The sequence below is a fragment of the Musa acuminata genome, chromosome BXJ2-8 (assembly GCF_036884655.1).
Source record: "Musa acuminata AAA Group cultivar baxijiao chromosome BXJ2-8, Cavendish_Baxijiao_AAA, whole genome shotgun sequence".
Classification (NCBI taxonomy): Eukaryota; Viridiplantae; Streptophyta; class Magnoliopsida; order Zingiberales; family Musaceae; genus Musa; species Musa acuminata.
The window spans coordinates 3,381,835-3,402,992 of NC_088345.1; the positions used below are offsets into that span (position 1 = coordinate 3,381,835).

Genomic DNA, 21,158 nt, shown 5'->3' on the forward strand with positions numbered 1-21,158 from the left:
GTCTTTCAGCTGCTGCAAGGAAGAGGAGAAAGAGACAGAAATCGACGAGGGCGTACGTCCGAAGCAGGGATGCTCCCTGGCATCGCGACACGCTCACATGGCGCTCGCTTTTTCCACTGCCCGAGCAATCAAACTACACGCGAAAGACATTAATTAAAGGTAAGCATGGAGTGAGCCGATGGCAGCCCATGACAGCGATCAAGATCTTTATATACCAGAGTTCCGAATGGTGTAAATGAAGCGAGCGAGTGATGATGATGGCTTGGAGGTTCCACCGACTCGTCGTCTCCTGTGTCCTGGCGGTGGCCGTGCTGAGGTGCAGCGGCCCGGTGGAAGCCGGCCGCCGGGGCGGGCTCCTGGCGAGAACGGCGCCGACCGCGGCGGACCAGTTCCTGACCGGCCACAACGAGGCGCGGAAGGCGGTCCTGGTCGGGCCGCTCCGGTGGAGCGCGAACCTGAGCTCGAGTGCGAGCGCGCTGGTGAGCCACCAGAAACAGAACAGGAGCTGCGAGTTCGCGGACCTGGAGTCGAGCACCTACGGGGCGAACCAGGCGTGGACGAGCTACCCGGTGAGCCCGGAGGAGGCGGTGCGGTCGTGGGTGGGGGAGAGGAAGTACTACAGCTACGAGAACAACTCGTGCGCCGCGGGGCACGAGTGCGGGACGTACACGCAGGTGGTGTGGAGGAAGACGGCGGAGGTGGGATGCGCTCAGGCCACCTGTGGCAAGCGAGGGTCGACGCTCACGCTCTGCCTTTACCTTCCCCATGGCAACGTCCAGGGGCAGAAGCCGTACTAGACTAACGTCGCTTCGATATGCTCATGCTGTGTTCGATCTTTCGTAGTGAGCGAGAGCGAGAGCGAGAGAGAGAGAGGTGGGAGTATTCTGTGACTACAATAAATGATGAATGGATGGCTTCGAGCCATAAATAATGCTGAGTACTGTTGAGGTAAATCTCGAGGGCGTTACAAACATTATAATATGTTATACTCCTCTTCTACCAATCCACAAAAAATAGTCAATAGTTTGGTAAGTATAGTATATTGTAGGAATCACATGTGGATTCGAGTCGAGTAATTAACCTACGGCAAAATCCGGAAAGAAAATAATGGATCGAATCGATTCCCAACTTAGTTTTGCTCGGACCAGCCGGAAAGCTTCCTCGCGAATTATGTTGGATTTCCAACCAAGCATCACTGCTGGAAAAGAAAGCATTTACGGCAATTTATGTTCCATTTATCCCTGTAGATTACTGCCATCACCTCAGGATCTCCAACTCAAACATTCCCAGCTACCTGTATTCACTACTTTCCTCGATCATTTCACGTACCGATGATATCTTTGACACCCCTCTCTCTCTCTCTCTCTCTCTCTCTCTCTCTCTCTCTCTACACATAATATATATACATATATATAATTCCAACCCCTCTATTCCGTAGTGGTAGACGACGAAGTTTGCATGGTTTTGGCCTTACTGCTCGATCACACTGCTCTCTCTCTCTCTCTCTCTCTGTGCTTTCTAATGGTGAGGAGGAAGCCCAGCATGGGGCGGCAGAAGATAGAGATCAAGAGGATACAGAACGAGGAGGCGCGACAAGTGTGCTTCTCTAAGCGCCGTAGTGGGCTCTTCAAGAAGGCCAGCGAGTTGACCATCCTCTGTGGCGCGGAGCTGGGGGTTGTCGTGTTCTCCCCCACCGGCAAGGTGTTCTCCTTCGGCCACCCCACCGTCGACGCCGTCGTCGACCGCTTCTTCGCCGGCCACCCGCACCCGCAGGCGGCCGTCGCAGCCGCGTCCACGGCGGCCGAGTCCCGCCGCGAGGCGGCCGTCCGCGAGCTCAACCGCCAGTGCATGGAGCTGCACGACCTGGTCGAGGCCGAGAAGAAGAAGCGCGACGCCCTCGAGAAGGCCATGAAGAAGGTGCAGGCGGCGGAGCCGCTCTACTGGGACGCCGACGTCGAGAGCCTCGACACGGAGGAGCTGCAGGAGTTCGAGAGGCGACTGGTGGAACTGCGGAACAACGTGGCGAGGAGGGCCGACCAGCTCCTACAACAGTCCTTCGTTCCCAAGCAGCAGTTCCCCGATGACGCCGTCGCCATGCAGGGGGCTCTCGCCGTCAAGAACGAAGGCGACATGCGTCCTTCTCCTCTTGCCGGCGGATTCGGCTACGGCCATGGGTTCTCTGGGTCGATGTAGTTGATTCATCTTCTTGATGCTTTACGTGGTAGACTGCGTTATCATGGTCAAGGAAAAATGCATGTGTACTCCTCCCACATATACTGTATCTCGTTGTTCTAATTGCTTTGGTCTCTATCCAACTATGAAATGCAATAGTTGTAAACACATACATCTACATCGTCTAGCAATTATATCGGTCATTCTAATGATCATACAACAATAACAATATCTAGGCTTAATAGTTGTCTACAATTTCTGATGAACACGCAATGCTCTATGAACTAATCACCTCATAATAGTATGTGAAATAAACTGGCTATTTAAGCTAGAAATGAAGATGTTTTTATACAGCTTCTTTGATTAGTCAAAGAAATATGTGTTTTATGGTCAAAAAACGAAACCAGCTGAATAATGACAAAAAAAAAAAGCAATAAAAATAATTGTTATTCTCTGGATTAGATGCAAAAGGGATGTCAGAAAACTGTCCTTCTATAGTATACTTTGAATCTTAAGCATGAATTGTCCTTCTATTGTTACATCTGCATATAAAATAATACAGAGCTCTAAAGGAGGACAGCTATTTGCATGATCGATATCGACAATTGATTGCATACCTTAACGGGTGATATCTCCTTTGCTGCAACGCCTGCTGTCATTGCAATCGATATGGACAATTGGATACATACCTTTAAAAGATCACCTCGATGCAATAAACCTGCCATCGCCGCCTCTCTCTTTCTCCGGTTTATCGAATGGACTAAGCAAAGAGCGATATTGGCACGGCTCAATCGGATCAAGCTATATATAGAGCTACACAAATCGCAGTTGATTTGATTGAGCCGTACCAACATCACACTCTCACCCAGCCTCAGCCTGTGGCGAGCGCATCGCAGCCCCTCTTCCCTTCTTTCCGAAGCGGAGAAATCGAGATGAGGAAGAGGGAAGAGGGAAGAGGGAAGTGGGAATGGAAGGATAGAGGAGAGGGAAGAAGACAGAGGAGGAAGGTGTGGGAGAAGAGGGTGGAATGGTTGAGACGTCGACGTCCTTCTTGAAGACACAAGACTTATATAGATACAGGGGGAAGAAGAGTGAGACACGCACATGCTGGCCTGGTCTTGCACGCTTTCTGTTTGACGAAATGCACTGTTGTCTTCCCTGTCTGCCTGCATGTCTACAGGACGACTATGATTAGGGTTAGGTGTGGCAGGCAGCCTAACTCTGTGGCCTCTCGGATGCAAGGGAAGACAGTTCCTTTTCACTCCTCGTAACTGTGTCAATTTGTTCTTCTATTTTCATGGTCGTCCATTTCATCATTCATCTACGTTTCATTTGAATAGAATATAAATAAATAAAGATCTTGATTACGTGTCGACCCACATTTGACATTTGGTGTGATTGATTGGTGATGGAGTGTGATCAGACGTGCAAGCTCCGCAGGTGCCGAGTTAAAGGACATGACTGTTTCGTGTACCCCCGGCCAATGTCTCTCACCTGTCACCATCGGCGCTCCTGCAACGGCGGAATGCTTTGAGATGTGTGCAGATTCACGATTGCATGCTGTAAGATCGGTGCTGAATCTTCACTTGGGAGATTCATTAAAAAGAACAATCTAATTTTAGCAGTTTGTTTAAAGACTTTCATCAAGAAAACATTAAGAAAAATAGAATCATAATATGATCCTAAACTTCGATAAAAATTAATGTTCATGCTTCACATGATTTTCTAAATGCAAACTTCTCAGATCAAGTTCTTCAAGTTCACAATATTTGGAATACAACAGGATCATCATAAATTACAATGAATTAGTTACTAGTACCGATCACGTAACCGGCGATGCCCACGTCTTCCACTTCTCCCGACTCCTCGAGTCTCTTGATGATTTGAGAGGTGGGGATCATGGGGAACATATAGATGTGACCTGCTACATCTGAAATCATAATCCTCCAAAGCCAATTAAGAAATCATATTCCAAGTACATTGACATCGTCACTTATCATCTAATCATGTTCTACTGAAAATAACCGAATAACTATGCCACAATTAACTATAAGAACCCATAACATGTAAAGTGATGTGATAAGGGAATTCTCCATGAAGAGAAACTAAAAGGACTTCGATTATTTTGTCTCCAGCTAAAACTGCACTGACAGTAGCTCAGCGAATTGATATACATGGGCAACAGGAAAGAAATATATAACAATATAAGCAATGCAAATAAATTTGTCTTCTGCATGAAAATTAACTCGCATCCATCTCCAGAAATGGTTGATCTTCTGGAACTCGGCTAGAAACTTTTTGTGAGCTTGTGTCTTCCAGAGATAAATGTAGTCATATGTACCTGGATGCATGTTAATCAATTAAGGTTGTACGTACTAGTATACAAATTGATGATGGATTTTTGTTTAACTCATAACATTACTTTGCTTCTCATCTTCGTGCTAATATTTTGGCAAGGATGGTGCCGGTGAAGCCGGAGGCCTTAAATCTTCGTACCTGCATATACAATAAAAGTAAAGCCTAGTCAATTAATAAGTTCAAAATCGTTAGAAAATAACTGATTGAGCTTGAGAACAATAAAATAAAATCAGAGTGGAAGAGTCTGATATTTTGGTTGCTTAGCATTCTATTTAGTCCCGGATGCATTTGCATGTGGATGTGGCAAGGAGAGCATCCAAACACACAGTAACAGATGGACTTGGAGATGTAAAATACGACGATTTAATCAGCATACCATAAAGGTCTTCCACAAATTCAGAGACTGGAAGAAGTACACATGAGAAATATGATGCTGCTTTTCTATGAAGTTACACTGCTAAAACTTTATTTGGCATACAACTAAGACGCGAATGTATCTAGCAGTATGTGACATCTTGAATATTCTTGTTCAGATACAAAAACTTAGTAGATTCTCTAAATTCTAAACATGATTGTGCCAGCCAGTATGAAAAGACTTTCACATTGGACTACTAGGGCTGAAAATTAGTGGTTATTTCAAGTGATGAAAAATTAACAAAGGAAAATTAGTAGATTGCTGAAAGCCCGATGCTAGTGTGTTCTATGAAATAAGCAGAACCAGAAAACCTGGAATATTTGTGATGGTTTTTTCAAATTTAGCATTCCTATGAAGGGATATGTTGACCATAACCGAATACCATTTCATGCTTCTAGAAACCAAACAAGCCAAACTTTATTTCAAGGCTTCCGTAGATCTAAATCACACCGGTCCAGAACATATCATTTGGTGCTGACCATTAACCAAAATTCTTGTAAGGCTTATAACACGGTGTTATGAACATCTCTGCCACTTTCCTCACAATTCATAAACAATAAGAAAGAAAGACCCAATGCACCCTAGTTTAGTTTCACTGTCTTGTTCATTTTTCCAAATTTCAGTTTGGTGGGTCCAACTTTCATATCAATGTGTAATCAAATGCAGAAGAAGCATGGGAAAAGATGAAATTTCACTACTACTATTGACTGCTTCTGTAATGCTCAGTAGGAATCATACTAATTTCAAACTCCAAAAGCTAAATTTACAAAGATAGTACTAATGTAGCCATACACGGGAAATGGTGACCGGTAACTCGAGTTACCATGTGGAACTTCAGGAGACTCTGGAATGACTGGATTTGTTGTAGCTTTACAGTCCACTGGGGATGGAGAGGAAGGTGGTTTCAGATCTTCATACCTGCCAGAACAGCAGTACATTGGACAGTTGGAATGCTCAAGGGACCCTGGATGTATAGAAACAAAATTAGACGAGTAAGATGAACTGCTTACGCTGTATAAGGAGAGAGAGGCCTAGTTTTCTGGGCTAGAACTTGGCCAGCTTCCTTCTTGGCAACATCTTCAGACAATTTGGATGCACTTAAGGAAGCTGATGTAGGTTCAGGCTCTGATTTAGCTTGTACAAACTCCACCTGTTTCTCTTTTGAACTTCCAGGTGTAGCACTTGGGATGGGAGTTGGAGAGCTTGGCGGCTTCAGGTCAGCATACCTATATATAATCATCAATTTAAGTGAACAAGTTTTTGTTCTGATGTATAAAATATATTGGAAAAAGTGGCTCACATATAGTAAGGAGAAAGTGGTCTTGTCTTCTGTCCTTCGGTTTTTTCAGGTTCTTCCTCCACAACTAACTTGGTAGGTTTCGGTTCAGTACTTGAACGTGCAACATCCTTCACAATCTCAGCCGGTGGTTCCTGAAATCAGCAAAATGATCAAGAGAGCCTAACTCTTAGACCAAGCTCAACCTTTAAATTGCTTATCAAATATTGCATTGATATGGATTCAGAAAACCAAGATCATTGGTTTCGGTGCCAACAACATCGACTTAAATATTGCATTGATTTGCATCATAAACAAAATATTAAAGAAAAGAGAAATATATGATCCACGAAACTAAATTGTATTTGTCTATTTGTTTCTGCAACATCAACTTAAATGGAAGATTAGTTACAAAATTATTGTCAGTGACCTACCCGTTGTGAAGGAATCTTGGAAAGAAGCTCATCCATAGGCAGCAGTGGTGCAGTTGTTTCAGCAATCACCTCGACAACCTTGCAGTATGAGATCTTTCTATTTTTCGCCATGAATGCCATGAGTTCTGCAACCTGCACTAGTAATCCTTTCAGTTTCATAATCATTTAGTGACAAAGAATTCACATCATGATGGTATTTTCTCTCTCCTTATTCAATAAATGGACACAAAATCTGCTTTACCATTAGAATCACATTAGGCGCCATTATAAACACAATAGCTCATAGTTTCTTCTTTGCCTTAATTTTTTTTATTGAAGAGTTCAATATGATGAGCATAGTACCTTTTAAACAATCCTGTGATCCAAACTAATATGACATACTACCCTGGGACAGAATCTCCAGTGTCAGATGTCAAGACATATTGGAAATGCAATCTAGTAAAGAATAAGAACTACAATATGCGCAGAACACATATGATTATAGGATTAGTTTGGCAATTATTTCAGACAAAAGGCTAAAGTGGGTTTATATTGAACTGCAGGTGCTTCCGGGATTTCAGAAAACTATATGGTGATAATAACTAGTAAGCATATGGTGATAATAACTACTAAGCATAGATGTCAATGCATTGGAGGTTTGTCTGAAGAAAAATTTCTGAGTTGTTCAGGCAAAAGACACTACGGAAAGAAAAGGAGACTCGAATGATGCTAGAGAACACAAACAACCTGAAGGTTGGAGACTTGTCCACCAAAATAAGTATCCTCATTAGCAAGGACAATATTATGAGTCTCCTTATAAGAGTCTGTGGGTCGTTCCATCCCCCCTGGCCTTACTATCTGAGAATCAAATAAGCTAATTTAGTCCATGGATATGAAAATATTATCTGTCAGACATATGTGGTGGAGCTTGAAAAAGAACTTTGGATATCAATTAGTCAAATAATTCTTATTCGGTCATTTTAAATCATCACACATACTGTGTAAGGTAGACCACTGGCAATTAATGCTTCTTCTGCCTTCCTTTTCCAGAAGAGGACTCCCCAGAACAAGCTTTAGCCAAAGAAAGTTCACTAGTCAGAACAAAACTCATTTTTTAATACTTGAGTAACTAGCATTTATGAAGTAGTTAAATGGCTGATATATTTTGCCAATGCCAACTCACACATAAAAAAGATCAGTGGCAATCGTGTGGCACTACACATCACTGCATTCACTGGATGCTTAATAAAGGCTTTCCAGGTAGTCATATAATTCACTTGTGACTTAAAGATTAATCGAAGTAATTGTCAGTTAAATTGACCATTACTATCAAGAAAAAGGAAAAAAGGCAAATCACTTACTTTAGAATTGCAGCTGGAAGCCCAAACTTATTTGTTCCCAAAGATGTAAGCAGAATGAAGTGGTCAACTTTTGCAACAGTTGCTGCATAGTATAATAAATGTACTAAGAACCGATATATAGAAATTTCATTAGATGAAAAATCTCTCAAGATGAATAGTTTCTGGAAGCAGGATGTTAAAGATAAATTAGCCCAGGCATATCACAGATTTGCAATAGATTTTGCGTAAAATGCATGGTTAGTCTACAAAAACTGAAAGAACAATTTGAGATGATGAAATGAAAAAGTTCATAGAGAAGTTTAGTTGACCATAGAACAAACAACATTTCGTACAAAGAGACAATCATTTCTAGTATATCAACTCAGGATAATTAATCAAGATATTTGAAGCAAAAAATATCTGACAACTGCAATATAATGTAAGCATAGTCAGACAGAGATAATCTACTGATTTACCAGCTTTTATAAGGTTCTCGGTAGCTTTATAGTCGATTCGATATGGTCCTGTTATGTCAGAAATCTCCTTCTCACTGGCTCCTATGCAGCACAAAACCGTGGAAGCATTACCTATTGCTGGTCCTATGTCACCTTGTTTTTCAAGGTCACATTCAACGAGTTCGAGCTTCGCTGCAGCTGGTCTAAAAGCCAGAGTACATCTGTTACTGACAATATGCAGCAGCTGAAAATAAGATGGAAGAATCTTGAGCTTACGAAAAAAGCTAGAACATTTGTATCTTACGTTCAGTTCCTGAAGGTCCGGTTCCGACATCAGGCTTCATTTGTTGAACACTCTTCAAAATGCAGATAAATAAGAGAAAAATTAGAGTTCCAAAGCTCTTCTCGACATAAGAACAAATTTTATTTGGCAGGGCCGGGAGCATGTAACTCCTACCTGTACTAGTGGTTCTGCTCTTTGCGCACTCCTGACTCCTGCTCGCACTCGAAACCCAAATTTCAGAAGCTCCCTGAAAGAATTGAAAGAACATTCTTTCCAAAATTCTATAACAAAGATATTATCTCTATATTCTTCTTATGGTTAAAGAGGCATTCTACCTTACAAGACGTGAACCAACTCTACCGGTTGCACCAGCAACAAACACAAGATCTTTATCCTTCGAGCTCATTTCCTGTTTACTTACTTCCCCGGCCTTGGCATCGGATGAAACTGCCGCTTGCGTGGATCGTACAACAGAAAATATATCAGAAACAAAGTGCAAGCTATTTATTTATCACAATTACAAGGTGGAAATCTCAATGGAATCTACAGTTAATTTTCTTATTGATGATCGCCGCTCAAGTACTCGTCAAGATACCGACTCTTCAACCCAGTTAACATTTTGCATTACAGTGTCAGTGATAAGATTCTTGACTTCCCAAACAAAGTCAGATCTCGCGAATAAGCATCAAGGGCTTGAACATAGAACGACCGCAAGCCGATGCCAACAAGAGCTCCAAAATGCAATCGGAAGCTCATAAAGAAATCTACATGAAACCCATTCACTCTGGGGATCCCACCAAGAAAACAAACCAGAAGTGCTTAGGGAGAAAGGGATGCCAAATACCGGAAGCCCGAGGCCGGGAGCAGAGGGATCGAGGGTTTCCATCGCGAGGGCACCTCGAGGGTTTCCCTGGGGCCGGAAGGGATCGGCCGGAGACGGCAGCGAGTCGCTCTACGAGAGCCCTTTTCCAAGTTCTCGAGGGGGGTCGAGCTGCACAAGGTAGAGATCGTAACGAGAAAACCTCCATTCCTCTTCCTCTTCCTCTTTGCCTCTCCTTGATGTGGTGTTAGTTTTGGTTCAGTGCTTTGCTCTCTGCGATCGGATGAGGGGCGTTTGAGCGGGTGAGAAGAAGGATTGCAATTTTTCCAACGTGGCGGACGCAGGTTCTCAACTGCTGATATCATGGTCCCACTTTCTATCTATTAAATGAACGGTCTCTGATCAATGCTCCATTTTTTATTGTTATTGTTATGATACGTGTTTTTGAGCTTTTTTTCAATAATTTAGAAATAGTATAATTGTCATTATTAAATTTAAAATAAGATTAATTATAAATATATGGGTGATTTAAAAAATATATCTTTAAATATTATATGAGATTCATTTGATATCGTCTATTACTAATTGTCGATCCTTATTCTCTCTGCATATATATTATATTTCGATGTTATCGGATTCCCTTCGTATGTCCTCTCCTTCACGAATAGCAGTACGACATATGGTGGCAAAGGATGCACGAAATAGAGTTAATGATGCCATGATTACAAGAAATACGAGGCACTAATTGAGAAAAATAATAAATATATATATCAAAAATTAAAATATGGCTAATATTAAGACAATAAAATAGATATATATTTTTATGAATTGCTCCCATGAAGATTAAACTATGTCACACATTAAAATGTGTGTTATTTTCTGGCAATCGGATCTCCAAACGCTAGCCGGATAAGTCTTTACACTAGAAAATAGATGCAGATGGTAGAACTCATTTGCTTGCGGAATTGAATCTGATATAGAAACCGCTACATCTAATCAAAATGTTGATGATGTGCCACCACAAAACCAAGCATTACATACTTCTATTGCATAATCAAACTATATATGATGGTCAAAGGAAGGCATTCCGACATTAATGACTTCCTCTCTGTCATCACCTCCGAAGTCAATGTTCTGCAACATCTACCTTCACCATACAAGAAAGGAGGCAATCGAGCATACCTCTAAAAGCGAAACAGGAAGAGTTACTTGCTATCACTCGCTTCTTCTTCTTCTTCTTCTTCTTCATCATCATCTTCTTCTTCCTTTTTTCCTTCTTTTCCTTTAGCCACTTCTTTGTCCTCTCTGTCGCCGTCTCCTTCTCGGATGAAGTGTGGGTCCTGAGATACTTCCGCCAGCCGGAATGCGTCTCATTCCACCATGTGAACCTCGGGGAGGAAGCAGCGCTCTCCTTTGTTGCTGTCAACTTCTCATATCTCACCATGGTTGGCGTCGGACCCAAGCACAACCCCGCTGCACAACCAGAACTCATCCTTCTCTATCTCAATCTCTCTCTATCTCACACACACACGGCCACCTTCTCTCCTGTCCTGCATCAAGCTCTCCTCTTCCTTTTCATCCTTACTCTCGGTTCACAGTCCAGGGTATGATGATGAGTAAATAAATTCCCTAAGCAGAAAGAAGACAGCGTTAAACGAAGTGCAGCATAAAAGCTTGCAACAAATCAACCAAAAGCCAAAGGGCATGTGATGTTGGGAATCTCTTCTGAACGTTAGCTCTGGAGATTTCACGTGAATTCATTTAAAGGCTCGTGCAACATTTGACGGGACAAGGCAGGATCTACCGATCGCCGGGCAGTATGTTCTGCCATGTCACGAGGACACGACATGCATTCGCCACTGAAATAATTGTCCCTTCGGCATGAACCTGTGGACCTGTGAATGTCATACCACAGGACGACGAGGACACACATGAGTTCTTTCAATGTTCCTGTGTGTTTGTCACGGTTCTCTCTTGTCTCTTCTTTTGTATGCCCCGGGGTGGATTATTATCATCATCATCATCTGGATATAGCGGGTTGGAATATTAGCTGTATGCATCTGTTGGTGATAGAAAAAGTTGATGAACAGATCTTGTAGGATCTGAGGATACCTCTACATCAGGTCTGTGAGAGGTCACACTCTTAAGGTGTGATTAGTTCAGTCAAATCTCAATAGGACTTGGCGACAGAGTCAATGTCCTAATCTGAAACACATGTATTGTTTTTGTCGTGTCAAGAGGGATGATGAGAGATAGCCATCCTTCATTTGTCACCTCTCTACCTGCCGCTTAAAGAACAATTATGGAGGGGTCAATCACAGAGAGATCATGCATGCAACACGGTCACAGATGATCCCAGCTGATATCTTATTCAGGATTCTACTGTTGCGCACTTGCACTAGGTTATCAGAGATGAAGGATTTGAGGTCATTCAGTGCAATATGTTGACCAAATCACAGCTGAAGGGGCTCTGCCGACGGCATATGCAAAGGAGAGGACGACAAAGAAGAGCATCTTCCAAACCAAGGTCAGGACAAAAACCCTAAAAGCTTTCATATTAAATGCCTTTGAAAGCGCCGTATCGACAACGGCGAGCTGACCTTTTCATCGACTACATCTCTCTGTAGTAACATTTAATCTCACCAAACAAAGCGTCTCAGCTTCCATGGAGTTCTCTCCCGTGTCTCTCCTTTTGATCCTTCACTTCTTCCTACCTCTCCATGTTAGCTCTCAGACCATCAACACCAACACCACGCTTTTCTCGTGCTCGTCGAACACCTCCATGTCCTGTAGTACTTTCGTGTTATATCGGACACAACCGGAGTACACCGACCTCGGGAGCATCTCCGATCTCTTCGGCGTCAGCCGCTTGTCGTTGGAGGAAGCCAACGATCTACGATCCGAGGAAGTCACGCTTCCAGCGGATCAGCTTTTGGTCGTCCCTGTAGCATGTGGTTGCACCGGGAACAGGTCTTCTGCCAACATCACGTACACGATCAAGGAAGGTGATAACTTCTTCCTGGTTTCGACGAACGCGTTCGGCAACCTCACAGATTACCATCTTGTCGAAGACTTGAATCCGACGCTGGAGCCAACGTCTCTGAGGCCCGGCCAGGAGGTGATCTTCCCAGTATACTGCAAGTGTCCCGAAAAGACCCAATTGGATCGGGGCATCAAGTTCCTCGTAACCTATGTGTGGTCAGCTGAAGATACCGTCTTCCAACTGAGCAAGAAGATGAACTCTTCAAGAGATGCCATGGAAGCTACTAACAACTACCGAAACTTCAGTGCCGCAGTTTTCCATCCGATACTTATTCCGGTGCCGGAGAAGCCGCATCTTCCTCTGCCGCTTTATAACACTACCCCTCCGGCTGTTGATCGCAGCAGCAAGTCAAATAGGAAAGCCATCATCGTTTCAACCATGGCTGGGGCTGCTTCGGCCGTGGTCATTTGGAGCTTGTTGCTACTCGTCTGCACCAAGTTTTGCCACAAAACTCCAATAATAGGCACAAGATCTGCTGCTGATCTTCTTACGCGTAACCAGTCCATGAGCAAAGGAAAGAAGCTGTTGGCTGGAGTCTCCCAATTCATAGACAAGCCACTCATGTACGAGATCAAAGATATCATGGAAGCTACTATGAATCTGAGCGAGGCTCTCCGGATCGGCTCTCTGGTTTATCAAGCCACACTTAACGGCGAGGTGTATGCTGTGAAGCAGGCAAAAGGTCATGTTGCAGAGGAGATGAGGATTTCTCAGATCGTGAACCATGCAAACATCATTAAGCTGGCAGGATTCTCCATTCATGAAGATGGGCGTATCTTCTGGGTCTATGAATTTGCCGAAAATGGATCTCTGGACAAGTGGTTGTTCGCGAACCCTTCCTCCTCGAACTCCACCTGTCACCTTTCGTGGAGACAGAGACTGAACATAGCACTGGATGTCGCTAATGGCCTTCAGTACTTGCACGAACACACAAGGCCGAGCATGGTTCATAGAGCCATTAAAACCAGCAACATTCTTCTTGATGCTCACTTCAAGGCCAAGATATCCAACTTCTCGATGGCGAAGCCTGCAACCATCGGAATAAGACCATCTCGAGACGTGTTCGCTTTCGGTATAGTCCTACTGGAGTTGCTATCGGGAAAGGAGGAAGCCATTGAAGCCGCTGAAGTTCGTGTTCTATCGAGGGAGATAAGAACGGTGCTGGAAGCCGAAGAAGAGAGAGCGGAAAGGCTGCGGAGATGGATGGATCCCAACCTGAAAGGCTTATATCCTTTGGATGGTGCCATAACCTTGGCAACCATGGCGAGAGCATGCACTACAGAGGATTCCACCGAAAGGCCAAGAATATCTGAAATCGTTTTCGGCCTCTCGGTTCTTTCTCAGTCATGCACTGATCCATTCGAAAGGGCATCGATGATGACCAATTCGGGGGAAAGACTCCCGATAAAGGACATAGTTGTAGCTCGTTGATTCTGCAAAGAGATGAGATTTGTTGTTATTAGTATTGACCTATTCGACAGGAAGAATTCCTCGTGTCTCTCGCGGGGACTGCATCCGTCGACGTGTTGCATGATGCATGTATCGGATCGGATCGGATCATTTAATGTTTGCCTTGACTTCTGTTGGCTGATAAATGTTTCATGTCACTGATTGGGTCCCGCAGATAATGTGTACCACGTTTTAAGTCGTGGATTACGTCGGAACATGAAGCACAGGTTTTTCACGACATGGGTGCAGCGAAAGTCATGTCGTAGTCCGATTCGTGACATTCTCCAACAGCACTGTACCACGTGTCGATCTCGGACTGGCAGAGTAGAAAACCACGGTTGCCCAACCTGACACGTAGCCGGAGATGTTCCTCCAATGAGATCGGAGCCGTCCCGTGGGGGTTCCATTCCCGGCTCGAATACTCCGCCGACCCGTTAACCCGCTCTCTGGAAAGCACCAAGTACGCTACTAGGCGACGAAACGGAGCCGATCGAAACCCGATAGCCAGAGAAAAAGGAGGAAGCAATAAAACGTTTAGGAAAAGCCTCAGAAATTTCGAGGTGGCAGGCGAGCGGATAAATGGCCAACGAGTGACGCGCGACATTCCGCACCCGACTCTGTTCGGCGCATCGGCCCCATCTTCCTCTGCCTCTCTTCTTGCGATGGCGATCTCGGTGCAGTTCGCGCGGCTCTTCCCCGGCTTCGTTGTTCCCTCCAGAGTCCGATACGCGACTGGCGCTAGGCCGTCGCTCATCGTCCGCTGTGACGGCGGAGGCGGCGCCGCCATCGAACAGGACTTCGACAAGAAGGCCTTTCGCCATAGCCTCACCCGAAGTGAGAACTACAACCGCCGCGGGTTCGGCCACAAGGAGGAGACCCTTGAGCTCATGAATCAGGAGTATACCAGTAAGACACGATTTTGCTGGAATTTCGCCTGAATCGGCGTCTGCTCGGTCGCGGGCACAGAAGCTGGGGCTTGTTATGTGCTTCTTATTTTTAATAGGGATTAGTGTTTTGGGACTGCAGGCGATGTGATTAAGACGCTGAAGGAGAACAACAATGAGTACACATGGGGCAACGTGACGGTGAAGCTGGCGGAGGCGTACGGGTTCTGCTGGGGTGTGGAGCGGGCTGTCCAGATTGCTTACGAGGCGAGGAAGCAGTTTCCTGAAGAGAGGATATGGATTACTAACGACATCATCCACAATCCGACGGTCAACAAGGTTTGGAATGGATGCAAGTTGATAACTCGTTCATAGATTCAAGCTCCGTTGTTGGAATTCCTGTGTTTCAAACAGTACCTCATAGTTTATATTATTGTTAGCATGCTTTAATCTTTCATAACTAACATAGGAGTTGCAACTTGGAAGAATTATGAAGTCCAATCTAAAATCCCTTTGCTCAAGCTCATGGAAAAAGAAAAACAAAACAAATTTCTGGAAATATAAAATATGGAAACTCCTCTGCCTTCAATTCAGTCCTCAACAAATTATGGTGGTTTTAAAACCCAGAAGTAACATGCATCACAATCTACAATTGACATATCGGTAAAAAGAAATCTTGATTCATTATAAACTTGTTAGTTTTGCAGTCTTAGAAAATCTTGACAAGCTAACTATTAGTTTTACAGTCAAAAAGGCGTTTGACATATGCTTCTGTGTTAATTGTGTTTTCTGAAAACTTTATCTTGAGATGAAAATACCCTGTTCTAATGCTGCAGAGGTTGGAAGAGATGGAAGTCCAAAACATCCCTGTTGATGATGGCGAAAAACAATTTGATGTTGTTGATAAGGGTGATGTCGTAATTTTGCCTGCTTTTGGAGCTGCTGTTGATGAGATGTTTACCTTGAGTCAAAAGAAGATTCAGATAGTGGATACCACTTGTCCATGGGTTTCAAAGGTAATTTCCTCTTAGCAGAGAATAAGAGAATATAAATTTTCAATATGTTCTGCATATATAATATGTCTTACTTTCCACAAAGGTCTGGAACACTGTTGAGAAGCACAAGAAGGGGGATTATACTTCAATAATCCATGGTAAATATTCACACGAAGAAACAATTGCAACTGCCTCATTTGCAGGGAAATACATTATTGTGAAGAACATGACTGAGGTACCAATTCCCTTAGCTGATTATCATTATGATATAAATTGTATATATAAATACGGTATTGAATATAACAACTGCCAAAACAGGCAATATATGTATGTGATTACATTCTTGGTGGGAAACTAGATGGGTCTAGCTCAACAAAAGAAGAGTTTCTCCAGGTATGTTGTACTCCTTTCAGATTATTTACATGAACAGAAGGCCAATTTAATGATATGTTCATGTGAATTTTTCAGAAGTTCAAATATGCTGTTTCCCCAGGATTTGATCCTGATGTTGACTTAGTTAAAGTAGGCATTGCAAATCAGACTACAATGCTCAAAGGTGAAACGGAAGAGATTGGTGAGTTAGATGCATCTAATGCTTACTAATTCCTTCTACCTTTTCCTGTTTCCAGTCAGATATAATGCTTTGAGATTTCAGGTAAATTGGTTGAGAAGACCATGATGCGAAGATTTGGAATAGAGAACGTCAATGAGCACTTCATTAGCTTCAACACCATTTGTGATGCCACTCAGGTAACTTTACTAAAATCTCTCTCTCTCTCTCTGTGAGGGGTAACTTTCCTGAAATATGTTGTGCTGATGTGGTAGTTGCTCTAGCGATAAGGAACTTGTGCTAGATAATATTAACCGACTTTTTCCCAGATGCCTAGACAAAGGCTTCATTATGTTTTTCCAAGGAAGCTGGGTATGTGGCCTATAGTTTTCAAGTAAAGACAACTAATTGGTCAAATGAGCATGAGATACACATGTTATAGCCAGGATACAGCTTTGTTCTGTGTGGATACAATATCCAGGAATGGCCATAGCTCAGATATTGTTCGACAACGTTGTGCACCGATTTGGCTTGTTGCAGGCCTAGCTCCAGGGATACCCACTAGGTCTTGGATTAAGCATATGGTTTGTTGCAACTTCATATTTTTGGTAAGGTAAATGATGATAGGTTAGTTAATGTTAACAGTGTAAAAGATTTTTACTGTACTAAGTTAGTTCTGCCCCTTTTGAGGATACTTTTTTAGACTCTGATATCTCAGGAGCTTTCTGCAAAACCATTGTAAATATATAATTAAATATTAAATAACATACAAATTTATTTATATACACAATAAAGTGGTGGGTTCTATGTTGATAAACATGTCACCAAGGTCTACCATACCGAAGCGTACTGCCCATACCGGGCGGTATGTACCGATCCGACAAGTTACCGGTACGCGGGCCGTCCGGTACCGTTACAGTGCTACAGTATTATACTATAGCGCTACTACAGTACTATACTGTATCAGTGTTACAGTACTATACTGTATCACTGCTACAGTGGTATAGTACTATACTGTATCACTACTACAACATGAAAAAAGTATAAAATTATTCGGTACACTAGGGTGTACCGCTCAGTACGCCCTGATGTACCGCCCGGTACACCGGTACCGTACCGTACCAAGCCCGGATCGAAACGCCGGTATGGTACGGTACGGCGAACCTTGCATGTCACTTTCTTTTTTCCTCTCAGTTTCTTGTTTTGATACTCAAGTATTCCTCATGTTGTTAGATTTTACATACCTCTTTTATAAGCAAGCTGCTATATATGATAAGTAGCTTTTTATGTGCTAAAGTAGATATGATAAGTACTGATACCTTTGGGTTTATACAAGAGACAATGTGTTCCTTTCTATCACTGATGTTGCCTCTGCCCCTTACAAATTGGCTTGCACTCATCAGGAAAGACAAGATGCTATGTACAAGCTGGTGGAAGAGAAACTTGATCTCATTCTGGTAGTTGGTGGATGGAACTCCAGTAATACTTCACATCTACAAGAGATTGCAGAGCTCAAGGGAATTCCATCTTATTGGATTGACAGCGAGCAGAGAATTGGACCAGGAAACAGAATAAGTTATAAGTTAAACGTAAGCTTTATGATTGCATGCTTTATTAGATCAATTCTACTGGATTCTTTATTTGTATTTTGTTTAGAAACTTCTTTCCTTGTTTTAGTTATGACATTGTCTATTTTTGTTAACAGCATGGAGAGCTTGTTGAGAAAGAAAATTGGCTGCCTCCTGGTCCAATAACAATTGGAGTGACCTCAGGTGCTTCTACTCCCGACAAGGTAAATTTGACGAACTTCATCAACACATGTAACATAGCCTGTGATTTAGCTGTTGAAGAGTTATTTGGTCGGACTAATTAGGAGAATTCCTGCATTGGAGTCTAACAGTGTTAGAGGTATATCAATTGCAACAAATTGCTCATTCTCATAAATTTTATTAAGTTTTGCAGTTTTCTTGCTATTTCTCCAACCTCCATTCAGGTATGCTGTTTTCTTTCCTCACTCTTGGCATTGTGCTGTAAGATGTGAGGTTTAAACAGCTCAGCCCATGAAATTCTGAAAGATGTAGGATTCTTAGTCAGCAACAATAGTACATGGGCCATTTAGGAATTGTCATCCTGCTAAGGGATCAACATTGTATATTATCTTCCCTGGCCTTTTGGTAAATAATGTATTTTAGGCATACTCAAGTGGTGATCTCTTTTAGTTTTATATGTGATGTAAACTTATGGGACCCAAGGAAGAGCATTTAAGTCTAGAAGGTCAAAAGTTCCCTAGACTAATAGTGATGATGCCTGAACTACAGTGAGTGAGAAAGTTTTGACGGTTGACTAAAATGCTCCTGTGTTTTGTCTTGGTCGTGCTTCATATTCATATTCAACCATCTGATAGAAATTAAACACAATTGGAGGTTACTTTTCCATTTACCAGTATCAACAAAATATTAACTGCTATTGAAAAAGCAGTTTATGACAGTCCTATATGGTGACACAGATGTTAATTATTCTTGTTTGTGTTATTGGTTCTAGTCTATTGTCATGGTAATGCCTTGATGTTTCTAATTAGGACAAGATAGGTTGCCCTTTCATATAGTTCTGGAAATGGGTTTCAACTTGTAGAGGTTATGCAAACCATGATCACTGAATTCTAGAATATTGCTTTTGTGAGTGAATTTTTTTTCTACCATGTTCATCTACCTTGTCTAATGGGAAATATCCACTGAAATTGTGTTAGTAATTAATGTTTTTTACTTGGGATTTATTAAATATCTACAGGAAAATTGCCATATATATCTTTCACTAATGGTGGTACATTTGTAGTTTGATTGATTTACTCCATGACTACTTGATTTATTTTTCACTGGGTTTGTTGAGATTGGAAGATTTTAGCTTGAGATAGGCTTTGCATATTTAAGCTATAGGTCTAACATCTTTGGATTGTGGCTCTAACTAATGGGCTTACCTCCATTTGAGCTTTCGATTATTCATCCGTCTTATTTAAAGACATGCCGAAAAACTTTATTTTATTGATTGTTCTCAAATGTCATTGTTAGATATGAGCAAATTCAATTATCTTATTAGATAATTAATCTCTTTGACTTCCGAATTTGGAGTTGCCTGGGACAATTTCAGCAATCTTGGAAAAACTTAACATTATTAGATTTGATACCATTAATTACTTGAATCATTAGATTAAATTATGGAGTAAAGAATTATACAATGCTGGAGAGGCACTTTTTGGCTGTATCTTGGAGATCTATCCTTTCTATTACTCTATCAGGAAGGGGCTTGTGAAAGTCAAAGCAACCTATCCCACATGATTTGAGCCACATATCAACTTGACAAGTGAACTTTAATGATATGGGAACATCCTAATTAAGGAACTCCCAATAGTTTACTTGATCATAAAGTTGCAAATTCTTTGGATCCAAACAACCTTTCAGAGAAAATCCTAAATTCTAGGTGTATCATAATTTTATTAATTTGCTACTAAAGATTCTATTTCTTGGTTAGGAACTTTATGCCTCCTGTAAATGGCTTCTGTCAGTTACATGCAGATCATGCATAGATATGTTGTAGCAATAGGAAGAGAATAATGCTCTCCTGCAGTTAAAAATTCCATGAAAGGCCAGAATTTTGCTGGTTGGTTGGTGCAATATTGGCTATCAGAATTGAGGAAATCATATCATCCTGATTAAAATTCCAACACTTCTTGGTATTCCCTTCTTTTAGGGTGTTTTTTCTCTTCTGAGTTAAGATGCCCTTCATCTCCAGCTTTCAGCATTTCATAGGCCAATGACTCCGAGCTGTTCTCATTTAATTGCCTCCCCAAGTCTTACTATAGTATTAGAAAAACCTTAAAGGACATCCTCGAGTGCCTCTCTTAACATTTTCATGTGCCTCAAGCAGGTTGTGGAGGAAGCACTGGTCAAAGTATTCAACATTAAAAGTGAAGAAGCCCTGCAGTTGGCGTAGCTCGAGGCACGACAAGAAGCAGCTGTTGCTAATAGAAGCGACCTGCTTTTCTTGTACAGGATCAGAGTGACGGCAATACAAAGGTGCATTATATCAGACTTTGCAAAACCTCGATTTATAATGAAGTTGATGTGTGTCTATGTTGATCAATGACACTGGTAATTGCTGAGACTTTTACCAGTCGACTTCCAAGTAACCAGCAAGTTCTAGTGGTAGAAGAAGTTTACATGATTGTTGAATGAAGTGGAGGCAATGGCAGCATATGCTTCATACTGAATTATAATCACATGTTTCACCCCAGTACTTTGATCTATATTATTTTTTGCCTTTGAATTGTGGATTTGTTCCATGAAGATGTTGTAGTGGTGTTAATGGAGTAACTTTCATTCATAATTGCTGTAGAAGTCGACTATGAATTTTCTCGATATCAAAATTAGATAATACTCGGGATATAAATTCGACTGGTATATATAAGTTGAAATTTTGAATCCTCCATTCATAGTAAAAGGTCTTTATTTTGATAAGTTGATTCGATTCATCGATATTTTACTAAATATTGTACAATTTTTTGCACCATTCTATTGTGAAAATCATTAATATTAATTCCTTTCGGATGTATCAACTTGAAGTCAAAATATACTTAATAACTTGAATCATTATGATATTTTTTTTCAAAAGATTGATGCTTAGTTCAATTATGGCTCGATCAAATCACAAT

The 21,158-nt window shown here is 42.0% G+C and overlaps 5 protein-coding genes across 7 annotated transcripts; 4 read left to right on the plus strand and 1 right to left on the minus strand.

Annotated features, from left to right (window-relative positions):
• Positions 1-220: 220 nt before the first annotated feature.
• On the plus strand, positions 221-1,003 carry LOC135618717 (STS14 protein-like). Its single transcript, XM_065119869.1, has one exon. It carries the CDS (start codon positions 252-254, stop codon positions 795-797), a length of 546 nt encoding a protein of 181 aa, XP_064975941.1. The 5' UTR covers positions 221-251; the 3' UTR covers positions 798-1,003.
• Positions 1,004-1,240: 237 nt separating this feature from the next.
• LOC103993829 (agamous-like MADS-box protein AGL62) lies at positions 1,241-2,401 on the plus strand. The gene has a single exon (XM_009414027.3). The coding sequence runs from the start codon at positions 1,459-1,461 to the stop codon at positions 2,191-2,193; it is 735 nt and encodes a 244-aa protein (XP_009412302.2). The 5' UTR covers positions 1,241-1,458; the 3' UTR covers positions 2,194-2,401.
• Positions 2,402-4,267: 1,866 nt separating this feature from the next.
• LOC103993828 (protein TIC 62, chloroplastic) lies at positions 4,268-9,830 on the minus strand. Of its 3 annotated transcripts, none has more exons than XR_672406.3 (14): positions 9,557-9,823; positions 9,048-9,165; positions 8,887-8,959; positions 8,734-8,785; positions 8,451-8,627; positions 7,996-8,077; positions 7,633-7,705; positions 7,382-7,492; positions 6,656-6,787; positions 6,246-6,376; positions 5,956-6,171; positions 5,769-5,863; positions 4,595-4,668; positions 4,268-4,513 (listed from the first exon to the last, which is right to left on the minus strand). XR_672406.3 is itself a non-coding variant. In XM_009414026.3 (14 exons), the coding sequence occupies exons 1-13, from the start codon at positions 9,738-9,740 to the stop codon at positions 4,614-4,616; spliced, it is 1,530 nt and encodes a 509-aa protein (XP_009412301.2). In that variant the 5' UTR covers positions 9,741-9,830; the 3' UTR covers positions 4,268-4,513; positions 4,595-4,613. The 3 variants fall into 3 exon arrangements, 2 of the variants coding, with proteins under 2 accessions (XP_009412301.2, XP_064975945.1); XM_009414026.3 differs by having other exon boundaries at positions 5,738-5,863; positions 9,557-9,830; XM_065119873.1 differs by having other exon boundaries at positions 4,373-4,513; positions 5,738-5,863; positions 9,048-9,159; positions 9,557-9,824.
• A 2,313-nt stretch (positions 9,831-12,143) lies between these two features.
• LOC103993827 (serine/threonine receptor-like kinase NFP) lies at positions 12,144-14,152 on the plus strand. Its single transcript, XM_009414025.3, has one exon. The coding sequence runs from the start codon at positions 12,198-12,200 to the stop codon at positions 14,004-14,006; it is 1,809 nt and encodes a 602-aa protein (XP_009412300.2). The 5' UTR covers positions 12,144-12,197; the 3' UTR covers positions 14,007-14,152.
• A 420-nt stretch (positions 14,153-14,572) lies between these two features.
• LOC103993826 (4-hydroxy-3-methylbut-2-enyl diphosphate reductase, chloroplastic) lies at positions 14,573-20,773 on the plus strand. The gene is made up of 10 exons (XM_009414024.3): positions 14,573-14,930; positions 15,051-15,247; positions 15,745-15,924; positions 16,007-16,138; positions 16,222-16,296; positions 16,372-16,477; positions 16,559-16,653; positions 17,857-18,042; positions 18,159-18,245; positions 20,375-20,773. The coding sequence occupies exons 1-10, from the start codon at positions 14,687-14,689 to the stop codon at positions 20,438-20,440; spliced, it is 1,368 nt and encodes a 455-aa protein (XP_009412299.2). The 5' UTR covers positions 14,573-14,686; the 3' UTR covers positions 20,441-20,773.
• The last annotated feature ends 385 nt before the right edge of the window (positions 20,774-21,158 follow it).